This window comes from Lissotriton vulgaris, chromosome 2_1 (genome assembly GCF_964263255.1).
Source record: "Lissotriton vulgaris chromosome 2_1, aLisVul1.2, whole genome shotgun sequence".
NCBI lineage: Eukaryota > Metazoa > Chordata > Amphibia > Caudata > Salamandridae > Lissotriton > Lissotriton vulgaris.
This window is the reverse complement of record NC_141687.1, coordinates 155,419,115-155,432,089: the sequence shown is the minus strand read 5'-3', so window position 1 is coordinate 155,432,089 and position 12,975 is coordinate 155,419,115. Positions and strand designations below refer to the sequence as shown.

At 45.4% G+C, this 12,975-nt stretch overlaps 1 protein-coding gene across 3 annotated transcripts in view; it reads left to right on the top strand.

Annotated features, from left to right (window-relative positions):
• LOC147729731 (protein spinster homolog 3-like) overlaps positions 1-12,975 on the top strand; it is a 485,480-nt gene that overhangs the window by 462,360 nt on the left and 10,145 nt on the right. For 2 of the 3 annotated variants that reach the window (XM_086954613.1, XM_086954615.1), the window contains one exon: positions 1,606-1,765. In XM_086954613.1, the coding sequence (XP_086810739.1) occupies positions 1,606-1,765 (160 nt within the window). Of the gene's footprint in view, positions 1-1,605; positions 1,802-12,975 lie in introns of all 3 variants that reach the window. The other variant, XM_086954614.1, reaches the window with a different exon arrangement.

Genomic DNA, 12,975 nt, shown 5'->3' with positions numbered 1-12,975 from the left:
CCTAGGGCCCTAAAAGGATCTAGGACGCTGACGCTGAGGCCAGAGGCAATGATAGGCCCTAAAAGGATCTAGGACGCTGACGCTGAGGCCGGAGGCAATGCTAGGCTCTAAAAGTATCTTAAATGCGGAGGCCAGAGGCAATGCTAGGGGCCTAGGGCCCTAAAAGGATCTAGGACGCTGACGCTGAGGCCAGAGGCATGCTAGGCCCTAAAAGGATCTAGGACGCTGACGCTGAGGCCAGAGGCAATTCTAGGGCCCTAAAAAGATCAAGGAAACTGAGGCTGGAGCCAGAGGCAATATTAGGGCCCTAAAAGGATCTAAGAAGCTGATACTGAGGCCAGAGGCAATGCTAGGGTCCTAATAGAATGAGGGCTACAGAGGCTGATGCCAGAGGCAATGTTATGGACCTAAAAGGATCTAGGAAGCTGATGCTGAGGCCAGAGGCAATGATAGGACCCTAAAAGGGTTTAGGACGCTGAGGCTGAGACCAAAGGCAATGCTAGGGCCCTGAAAGGATCTATGGCGCTGCCGCTGAGGCCAGAGGCAATGCTAGGGCCCTAAAAGGATCTAGGAAGCTGACACTGATGCCAGAGGCAATGCTTGGTCCTAAAATGATCTAGGAATCTGAGGCTGAGACCAGAGGCAATGCTACGGTCCTAAAAGGATCTAAGACGCTGAGACTAGAGGCAATGTTAGGGCCCTAAAAGGATCTAGGAAGCTGATGCTGAGGCCAGAGGCAATGATACAGTCCTATAAGGATCTAGGATGCTGGTTCTGAGACCAGAGGCAATGCTAGGGTCCTAATAGAATCAAGGATACTGAGGCTGAGGCCAGAGGCAATGTTAGGGCCCTAAAAGGAACTAGGAAGCTGATGCTGAGGCCAGAGGCAATGATAGGGCCCTAAAAGGATTTAGGACGCTGACACTGAGACCAAAGGCAATGCTAGGGTCCTAATAGAATCAAGGATACTGAGGCTGAGGCCAGAGGCAATGTTAGGGCCCTAAAAGGATCTAGGAAGCTGACGCTGAGGCCAGAGACAATGCTTGGTCCTAAAAGCATCTAGGACGCTGAGGCTGAGATGAGAGGCAATATTAGGGCCCTAAAAGGTTTTAGGACGCTGAGGCTGAGACCAGAGGCAATGCTAGGGCCCTAAAAGGATTTATAGTGCTGACACTGAGGCCAGAGGCAATGCTAGGGCCCTAAAAGGATCTAGGAAGCTGTTGCTGAGGCCAGAGGCAATGCTTGGTCCTAAAAGGATCTAGGACGCTGAGGCTGGGACCAGAGGCAATGCTTGGTCCTAAAAGGATCTAGGACGCTGACACTGAGACTAGAGGCAATGCTAGGGTCCTAATAGAATCAAAGATACTGAGGCTGAGGCCAGAGGCAATGTTAGGGCCCTAAAAGGATCTAGGAAGCTGATGCTGAGGCCAGAGGCAATGATAGGGTCCTAAAAGGATCTAGGACACTGAGGCTAGAGGCAATGCTAGGCACAAAAAGGAAGCTTGGAGTCGCAGCGGCCACTCCTAGATAACCCTATCTGTAGTCCATGGTATTTTGTCAGAAATGCACCAGACTAGAATCTTCACATTTGCTTCCTCTCCTCAGATTTCGGACGCCATCCAGACCAGCAGAGGAGACTCGCATCTGTGGTCCTTTCGAAGCCTGGAGTACAGCTTCCTGCTCTGCCCTTTTGTCGGAGTACTTGGAGGAGGATTTTTCCTCGCGACAGCTCTTTACGTAGAGGAAGATCGGAAGAAGGCAGAAGGTGCTCTGACGTCACAGTAATGATCTTGGTTGAAGGGTATCAGATTCTGATTGTTTATGTCATGGGTTTGCATGGGAGATGGTGCACACTAGCTCCTAAAAGTACAACTTAGAAGAGTTGTTTTTGGTGCGGGTCTGGATGGCCCAGTACACACTTAGCAAAGAGAATATATTACTTGGGCTGTCTTCGGGATTCTGTTTCTTGATGGCTATCACAAAAGAAGTTCACTCATTAACAATATAATTAATTTTATAATTGGCTCTTGCCTTCCTAAAGAAAACATGAAATCGTTTCAATAGCGCCTTTTTGCTAATAAACCTGGAGCCTTTAATTGGCTAACACCTGAGGCAGTTACTATCACAGAGCCTGATTTAGAATCAGGCGGGTGGGATCTCTGATACAAAATTGACGGAGATTCCGTCCACCATATTAGTAGTGCCGTTGAAAATAATGCACTTGTAAAACAGCAAACTGGATATCCGTCAAGGGTTTCATAGAGTAGCCAATCAGGTAAACTCTAAATTAAGCCAAACACCAGCAATCCTGTGCCAGTGAGCAGCAGTGACTAGAAATACTTGAGGAAGATTAACCAAGAATCAACCCCACAATGTAGGCAGGGGTGGTCATTGAGCGTGTAGCAGAGTTTTAGCCCAGCAGCGATGAACAGCATATTGTAGTCAAGAGTGGAGTAGCCAGTAAACAACGCACAGTGGCCTGGGAGAAAGGCATGGGACCTGATTCATGTAGGTAAAATTACATTTTAGTGTACGTTTATGATTGTTTGATATTCACAAAGGGATTTACAAGTAGTATCTTTAAGAGTGTGGAGTCTCTGCACATAAAAACACAGGTCACGAAAGTTTAAGTTTACCTTTCTGAATCAGGCCCATGTTGATCAATCACGGAAGCATAATGACCTACAAATGAGGAGTGTGAACAGTTCATGCCCCAGCGCCTTGAGACCCTAACTGGTGCTTAGCGGCGCTCTATAAGGACCCTGATTGGTGGATGCAGAGTGACCAGTGAAGAAGAGATGATGACCAGATAGGAAGACATGATGACACTATGGGGCCTGTAGTAATGCCCTGTCACTCTGTCCTAGAAGTTACAGATACTCCTGGCATTGCTCACTTCTGGGTGTGCAAGGGGGGAACTGAGGACTAGAATCAATGTGCGCTCTAATAATTATTTTTAGGTTCAGTAAGAGTATGTTTGTGCTTTCCCTCTTCTCCACTGTGTGCACAATCATGAGTAGTGGGGAGCCATTATGCAAGTAATTGTGGTGAATGAACACGTGTCAGTGCACATCCGGGTCCCTGGCTCTAAGTAAAGGTAGTAGTGTTTGTAGTAACTGCAGGGTAAAGTTAGAACATAGCACAGGTGACACAGGGTAGGGAGTGCATAGTATGAGACACAATTTTTTATAGGTGATAGAGAGGTATCAAAAACTGTGGTGTTCATGTGGAGAATCTTTGCGCTGAGACAGCACAGGTCCCCCTGAGCTCGATTGAGTCTCCTTGATTGATGCGAACCCTGGCTCGTCTCCCCCATAGTTACGGTGGTCCGCACTGAAATGCATTCCACTGACCACACACGCGTTCAAATGGTTCATGAAGACCACGGCATTGTCCTCTAGCCTCATCACTGTGGCACGAATTCCGCCGCAGTCCTGAACATTCCGATCGCGGGCGTGGTCATGACGGCTCCCGGCCCTCATCAGCACACGCCCACCGTGACTCATGACGGCATGGAAGAGGCTAGACAACGATACAAAGAGACAGAAATCTGAATTTAGGCATCTTCTGACTGTTTCCTCGAAGCCAAGTAGTAATTCTTAGGCTTTTTATTACATTACATGCAGAGGTTAGTGTCTGTATAGTTTGTTGTAATTTTTGTGCAGCACCACGACAAAACATTTTAGCTTCTGTGAAGAGGCCGTGGCTACAACACAGGTAGGTCTCGCCCAATCTATTGAACTTTTCTTGAGAAATATTTTTGCTTTTCTGTGATTCACATGTTTTTAATGTTTTGATCTTGGTGTCTGCATAGAGTTTGGTTTCTGATGTAGTGTAACTTAACAATAGCACGCACTATCATGAATAAACTATTTTTAGCTTCTGTTGCGCGGCCGGGGGCTGCATTCCAGGCGGATATGATTTAATTAACTTTCAATAAAGATCATTTCAATGTCATTACATATGAGTAATAAAAGAAAGTCCTGTGAGTGGCTCACATTTGCTGCAACAAGGTGTCATACAAATAGGCAACCGCTTAATCTTTAGAGATGCTAATGATGCGAAAGGTGATGGCTTCTAGAGAAGCAGCTAAAATAACCTGGGATCCTTAAACCCTTAAATGTATGTTCCAAGGAGGCATTAGCCAGCCCATCCCTGGAAGGGGATTAATAGTGCCTTCGTTTGCCAAGGCTTCTGAGTGATGCTTTCTGAGTCTATCTGTGTGACATGGTGATGGATGCTGGGCGGCGCCCAAGCACGCAGCCTACAGGGAACCAACCTGATTCCCCTCATGTTAGGTTACCCTGAAAAAATATATAATCATTCTGATTTAAGTGCGTGCCCATGTGATAATTTATCTCCTCAAACTGAATTGCACTTAGTCCTTTTCTGCAGGCTATATGAGTATGAAAGGAATGTTCACCTCAAACCAATTTTAAAGAAAATGAATTTTAAGCAGTGCCGGGTACCACTATACTTTTTTAAAACATTACCTGGCCCTTTGGTTTGTTGTTAAGTTGCGTCATTCCTATGGGCCTGTATGAGGAAGAGGAAGGGTTCGGCGCGCAGATTACTGAGTTCGCTAACTAATAACACAAGTACTTAGATTCACCATATGGAATGATTTCTTTTTTAATACTTTTATGTATTTTCGTCTTTATTCTAGAATTGTGATGAAATATTTGTAATCTTGAAGAGTGAATTTTGTAACAATTTTATGATGATGTATTTATATGTTCTTTTATGATCATTTTTAATTTGATCGAATAAAGACGAATTGATTGATTGAATGACTACAAGTGGGACCATCAGGTTCCCCTTAGAAATGAGGAATTACCTGGGTAACCAGGAATAATTCCAGGCCCTGTTCCCCTCAAAAATGTAATTTTCTCCGCTCTTTGACCAAGTGCACTTCCCCCTAAGTCAGGCAGAGTGGATTGAGATGCAGACGGTAACCAGTAAAAGAAGCAGGGTGACCAGTGATGCAAGCTGGTGACCTCTGAGGGAGCGAGGAAGACTGGCCAGTCAGTGAGGCGTTGCTGACCTGTAACCGAGCCAATGACCAGAGAATTAATTAGGGTGCTCAGGGATGGAGGCGGTGATCAGGAGGGGAGGCAGAGTGTCCAGTTCCTGAGGAAGGGTCATCAGTGGGCGAGAAGACCAGAAGAACAAGAACCTGAGCAGTGATGGAGCAGGATTATGAGTGAATGTAGCTTTTAGCTATGAAGGAGGAAGGGTAAACAGTTCAACAGAAGTGGGACAACTGAATAATGCAGGGTTTACACTGAGGGGGGTGGGACCAGAAGACCCAAGCAGTGAGTGATCAGTGACAAAGGCAGCAGGGAAGGAGGCAGGGTGACCAGCACATGACGTAGAAGGATGAGCAAGGTAGAAGGGTGGCCAGTTAACAAGGCAATGCACAGTGAATGAGGGAGTGAGAAAACAATGTCCCAGTGAGCAGTACACGAAGCAGGGTGCACAGTGGGTGTGGAAGGAAGAGCAGTAAATGATGCAGTGCTACGAAGCAACCAATGAAGTTTGTTGGCATTGCATACAATAGCAACATGAATTCATTTGTAATGAAATATACTTAATTCTCAGAACCCAGAATGAATATGATATATTTTATTGGCCGCATCTCCCCCCTCTGAGATGCTGGCACATTTATATCCCAAAACTTTGAGTGTTGTTCGACTGGACTTCACATCGCAGGAGGTGTGTCGGCTTCTGTTTTGCGGATAAAAACCTGCTGTGTAGGAGACGAGATGCCAAGAAGCAGCTGGGCTTGAGGGGAGATGCTGCTTGGCTTAAGCATGTATCAATGCTGGTTGCACGGTTCAGGGCAAGTCTTTCAAAGAGCAAGTGCACTTAGACTAAAGAACTGACAGCGGTGCAGACAACTGGTAACCATTATCACTGCACAGGCGCCCACCTCCTGTTACTGCAGGGCTTCATGGCGAATGTTTTGTCTGTATCTATAAGAATGCCGGTTATATTCTCAGCTTTCAAAGCAATATCTAAAGGTATTAAGAGATATTTCAGTTACATATTCCAAGGTCCTATGAGATTCACCTGATGGGGACAAGACAGCCCAGGGTCTTAGGTGCATGCATACTCATTGATTTCTTCCCCAAAAGTGGAATTTGTAATACTTAAGGAATCGATATTCTCTGCTCAGCCAAGATCTTTAATCAGGTATTCCATTTGTCCAGTCCTTCTTTTCATAAAGGAAGATCAGCTGCAAGCACAGGATTTTTTCAAATTGTCTAAAGACCACTTCAAATAAAAGGATTCTCCAAAACATCGGGGCACATCACATTTAACCTACATGATTTCAATAGAATGTATGTACAAAGTAGTTTTCTCGTTCTTGCTCAGTAGAACAGTAAGACTGAAAGCTGCTACAGAAAGTCCACACACACACAGGTTTTTTTTGGATATGGCTCTTAAGAGTATCCGGATGGAGCCCAGAGATGGATGGACAGGAGCCAGGTTCACCAGAACCTGTTATGTCTTTTAACCCGTTCCCAGCGTCGAACGTTCAGCGCCCAGTGCTGAACGTTCCGAGAACGAATGCTGACCCGACAGCCAACGGTCGTGCGCAGCACTGGGGAGGTAGCGCTCGTGAAGACCGTTGGCCGTCGGCAGCAATTAAAGGGTTAAAAGAGGACATTCCATTAAAAGTATCTAACGCCTTCACGTGCTCACAATCAGAGCCAGGCCACAGGCCCAGTAGATATAAGCAAAACAACCATTGACCTACCTAAGTTAAAACACACCTCATGTGTCCCAAGTTGATGTGAGTTGAGCTACCCTGAATTTCTGTACAGAACCTAAAAAAAGCCAGAGCATCTAGATGATGTTGCACCAGTATATAGAGTTATAAATATTGTGCTACATAAATATCATAGTCAGAATATCGAGTACCAAAACATTGTGAAAGGAGCTATATATAGGTACGTAAAGATTTACTATACTTTACATCTGTGGCATGTAAACCTATACATACCTATATATACTTCAATATATGGTGGTAGTCGATCCTTTGGCAATGACATTTTTGTAACACAATATTTTTGTGCTCAATATTCCGTCATACAGCCATGCCTATATTCAGCCATAACATTTAGATAGACTCCCAGAGCCCATTTGCATATTGTCACAGAAAATCAGAGCCATGTTGAACTGCTAATTGCCATTCAGCAACATTGCAGTAAGATGGGTGCCTAAAGTTGTTTTACTGTATTCAGTTTGCTGTACAAGTGAAGTCCTGTGTTCATTGAAGTAAATAAGTAGGAGACACTCTCATGCCTGTTATAAATACAGTAAAGTTTCATAAAGCATTCTTTTAATCACATATGAAGAGGAGCACATTCTTGCCCCTTGGCATCATTGATTCTACATGGTTTCTTGGGCTGATTGCACTTGGAGACTGGCATACCTTAGTCCCAAGTACTGGTCACAGGTAGAAGTCTTACAGAGCTTCTCACCCTCAGCATACAGCCCGACTGGCTGCTTGACAGTTCACAATTTCAGAAATTTAGGTTGCCTCAAACTCCCCTACATTTAGTCCACTTCCAGACACCAAATCTGATTTAGGGTCTGAGTCTGAATTTTGTCCCGGGGTTTGCTTCTTTTTGAAGTGCTCTCTCCTTTGCTCTGCCCCTCCTCCAGTACATGGTCTGTCACAGCAGGAGTGTCTCCAAACTGATAGATTCACAACCAAGGCCATGGGAGTGAATAAAGTTCACACCTGAATGTCAGCTACAGTGATATGTGCATCAAAAGGTTACCCAAGGCCCCCGCCTTGTTCTTTATGATTATCTTATCAGGCCCATCTCCTTCTCAAGATGAGACCAGGCCACTTTCCAGTGACCTCGCCCAGAATCAAGGAGCATCCTTTGAAGTGTACTGAAGAGCCGGGCTCTTCCTTTCTCCAGTGTGTGCCCAACCCAGCTCTCAGGAATGCACGTATCTGTCTGGGTGGAGTCCTCTACCTCCTCATGCTCCTCCAGCCAGCCTCGAGTCTCTCAAAATGGAGCCCGGACTTTTTCATGTGTTTTACTACACACAGGCACACATACATACAGCACACCTATGCAACCACACACGCTTTACATAGCACTACATACTAACTTGATGAAGAACAAGGGTGAGCAAAGCACACAGCAGCAGAACTTTACATGATTGGGGCAGTAGGCCTCACTCCAGTGACACAGGTTAATAAGGACCTGTTCACCCTTACCAATCAATACGTGGTGTGCTGCCACGACTGCGCTCATGTTGCTTAGCTCCTGGTAGAGGCAATAACCTTTCATGACTATGAGGGTAGCACTTTGGGTGCCCCTCCCAGTTCAACAAGACCACAATTCATGAGACAGACCTATGTCATGGCACACAAGCGTGATCCACCTTCGCTTATGTCTTACAAAATCAGCACCAGGGATCCAGATCTCATTGTAGCTGGGACAGTCAGGGGGAGGTGCATGTCCGTCACCATGTGTGGAACCTTTTCATCCTAACAACTACCAAGTTTGGCACTTACAGGAAATGCAGACACAGAAAGAGAGCGTGATGGTGCCAAGAATTACAAAGTTTGGTAAGAGATGTAGCTGGAATAAAAATTACGTCCTTTGATCTGACAGGTGGAAAGCTAATGAAAAGACCATAGTTTCTTCCTTAAACACAGCATCTTTAATACTTCACAGCCAATATTACATAGTTTCTAATAAAAAAAAATTCACATCTGCTCCACAAAAGGGCTACCTGTAATTTTGGAGAACTAGAGGATGTTGCATTTTTCAGGCTGCGACCTCACGCACCAGGGTAAATGTTGATTTATTTCATTGTTACACTTGAATGGAATTGGTTCTTTAGTATTGACTTTGGCAATGCATGATAGGTCTTCTGTTATTCTGAACGCAAAAACCTACCAGAACTTACAGTAATCTGCAATTTAAACTATGTGACCTCTTGCAAGCACTTTAACAGAAAAGGTACAAGGTTTACGGCCAGGGCCGGACTTGGACCAGAAACCGGCCCTGGCAAACTGCTCAGCTGGCCCACCCTGGGGTGAGGGGGAGTGCAGCCGAGCAGTTTGCAACGGCGGATATTGCCGACCCCCGGTAACAAAAACGGCCCCAGGGGCCCCAAACCAGCCCCCACCCTAGTGGCCTACCGGGGAAATGCCTGGTGCCCGCTATGGCCAGTCCGGCCCTGTTTTCGGCACACCCCTGGACAGTTAATTGTCTTATACGAAGCTGAATATTCCTCAGGAGGTGCATATCACTATTTTGCTTAAAATTATTGAGAACAGAGAATCCCAAGCAAAGGTCACCTGTCTTTTCGAAAATGATTATATATACTTTATAAAAAAAAGTTTAGGTTTAAGTAAAGAATTAATTGGGCCACTTAATACTTTCCTGCTGCAGGGACTGCTCTTAGACCCGGTACGTACGCTGACACCCCATGTGTCACATTCAAACTCTTCCACTTCCGGTCTGTATCATTAACTCCCTTTGCGTTCCACACCCAGTGCCGGCTATAGGGCAGTGCAACTGGTGCTGCTGCACCTGGCTAAGACCTCGGGGTTGCTGTATTTAGAAATAACTTATGAGTTTAAAAGCACATGCAGCAGAGTTCTTGTGTGTTCTGCAGTTTTCAGGCAACAATAAAATCGTCAAGATAATTCTGGTGATTAATGTTCCTACAGGTGAAAGATCAGAGTTCTATCTAAATGCAGTTTTGACTCATAAAGCAGTGCAGAGGGTTAATGTGCCTGCTGCAAAGAGCATGTGCCTTGCTGATCACAGAACTGTATATTTTGTGTGGATAGCTCAATAGGTTACTGCTTTTGTCACATAGATACGTTTGTTGCTTGCAGAACATAAGTTACTCTCCTAATATAGCACAGTGACCCATGAACTGTATTCAAAGAGCTACATGTAAAGTGCATGGCATAAGTAAGAACATTATGCTTTTTTCTCCAGTCTTTCATTAGCCTACTGTTGCTAAAAAGGGTTCATTTGGGTAGAAACATATTCTAATTAGTAATGTCAATCGCAACCACTGTGGTACGTTTTAACTCCTGAGTTTGTGCTTCTCCGGACCAAACATTCTTAAAATGTACTGCCTAGTAGTATGAGTGACATGTGATTCCTACACCTTGTAGTCCTCATTATATTTCCTATAGACTGATTTTCACATGTATCATTCATTGTCTCTGTGCGCAATGTAAAGTGACTTGATACCCTATGCTGGTATGAGTAGCGCTATAAAACAAATTAAATGCATTTGAGAGAGGGGAAATGGAGAGATGACGGGCACTGCTGGAGAGTGATAGTGAGGGAATTGCAGAGAAGGAGGACATAGGAGAGGCGCCCAAAACGACTGTCACACCAGCCGCCACCAGCGCTAAAGTCGGCCCTGTCCACTCCACCTTCTTCTAGGCACTGGTGGGGCAGTACAACCAGGTCGCCAGGGTTATCCTACCAGTTCCACAGGAGGACAAGTAGTAAATCTGGCAGAGAGGAGAAAATACCAGGGGGAGCAAATAACTCACCACGGAGCAAAACATGTATGTTTGAGGAGCGACAACTGTAATACATGAATACTCAATGGGAGGGGGTGAAGAATAAAGGCATGTACTCCACAGACACAAAGTGGTGGAAGTTTGGAAAACTGGAACCATCAGGAAAAAACACCTTCAACTGGGACAGATCGCCTGGACACTATCATAGACAACAGCACTAAGAAGCTGCGTAAAAGGTCTATACTGTGCTGCGCTACACAATAACAGTTTAAAAATAAATACAGTATACCAGCTATGATGGAAACTGTTCTCCAGTGAGCAAGAATCTGTTATCAAGCGGTCATTTAGCTGCAAACAGGAGGAAAAGATTCTGTAATCAACTCAGCAGGAATTTGTTATAATATATGAATAAAGCTTCCATCAGGAAATCAAGAACCTGTTATCAGGTGTGCAGGAATCTCCTCTCCTGGAAGCAGGAGTTTGGTACCTATAAATAACAACCCCTATCATACATCTACTTTCATCCACGTGCAGTATTCCTTCTTCAAGGGCACCTTCCTCTGTGCTGGACCAACAAGCACAAGTCACACAAACTGCCAATGAGCAAGACAGAGATGCCCACGGGACCAGATCGCTTGTGTTTCTAAGTCGCCAGTTTAGCCCTAAACCCCACTTAGCAGATCATGATGTGATTTCCTGCCTATGTCTGACTACTTCCTGTACACGCTACCTGCGAGTTGAAATCTTTTTGACCTCCTGCCTCATCAAACTATAGAGCATGCATGCTTTATCACTAAACCTGCTAAAGATGCTGATATCTAAAATTTCTAATATGATCATGGTCTTGGTTTACACTTATTTAATCGTGGAAGTTACTGGGGAGTTTTTGGCCGATATTATCATCATGTGATTCGCAGATATCAAATGTGATCAATACAACCTCCTGTCCGGTCAGTGTAGCTTAGCCATACTGGATCCCTAAGTGTCTCAGTGCAGCAGCAGTCTGCAGGACCTTTCCTTACCACGTCTTTAAATTATACATCGAATGAACTTGGTTCCACCCATAAGAGTATTAGTTTCTCGCCTCATGCTATTGGCTGTTTGTTGCGTCATTCCACCTCCTTCGAAGCGCTTGCATTGCAGCGCACGAGGGACTATTTTTCACTCTGAATCAACACACAGTTAATCATTGATCTTATAGATGCATTGTATATAGAAAGCAATTGCTCTTTGTTGTATTGTTTTCACTGGAAGAGTTTATTTAATATGTCAGGACTCAAAATGCAAGATTGATCTATTGGCTTTGCCAATGCTTGCTTCAGTAAGATCAAGTATTTGTTCACCTGCTTCATTCTACCTATTGCTTCTTTAGAGCTTTCCTTCATTATAAATTCCCCAGCTCTATGTTGCACATTTGGATTAAGCACCGCGTGTTCCCCACCCTCCTTTTTCTAGCCGCCTGCCAGTCCTTCTCCAAGCAGAGTAAGGCTGCAGCCCTGCAGCTTCCCATGAGGTGGGCGCAGGCTGGATACAGGCTGGATCCAGGCCTGGGGATACAGGACAGAATACATTATAAAGTGAACAGATGGGGCAGATGTGTGACCGTAGACGCGAGTATAGGCGCGCAAAGGCAACATGTGCATTATTGATGCACAGAACGATGAGCTGTGATTCAGTAATCCCCCCTTGCCCAGTTGTGTCAACATAATGCTCAGGACACTGGTGATGCCTACAGCAGAAGGGTGACCATCTGTGGTGTGAGAGGGTATGTAGGATTGTAGATGTGTAACAGTGAGTAAGGGGAAAGTTATACACCGCCAGGTTCTGCATGAAATGGAATACACAGCAAGAGTGCAGCTTGAATTGGCGATGATGTCTCTCAGAACCCAATGTGAAAATCATCTCTGTCATTCATTGATATACATCTACAATTGTATGTTATGCAGTGGCGGCCCCTCCGTAATGGCGGAGGATGTCACCCCACTAAAACGATAATGAAGCAATTTTATTATCATTTTATATTTCACTGGCAGCCAATGCAGCTGAGTCCAGGGTGGGGCGGGGCCCTTTGGCCCGTTGGCCAGGCAGGCACTGGGAAGAGGAGTGGTGGGCCCCTTGTAAATGCGCATGTCGATTTGGCCGGGCGTCTGAGGCTGGCCAAACAGACATGCACATTTAGGCTTCAACAACCTGCCTCTATTCCATAGCCGGGTAGAGAAAAGGCACAGACTGTGCCTGAGCGAGCATCAAACCAGCCCACTCAGGCCAATCCCCACGCAGCTCTTATAGCAAGAGAGTAGCGACTGGATTGGATGGGGAGTCTGTGATGGGACTGCTGGGAGCAGGAAGAGCACCGAGGCACAAGCTGACCGGCTGGTCAGCATCAGGTAAGTTTTTTAATCCCCCTCAGCACCCCCACCCCTCCGCCGCTGCTGCCCCACCAC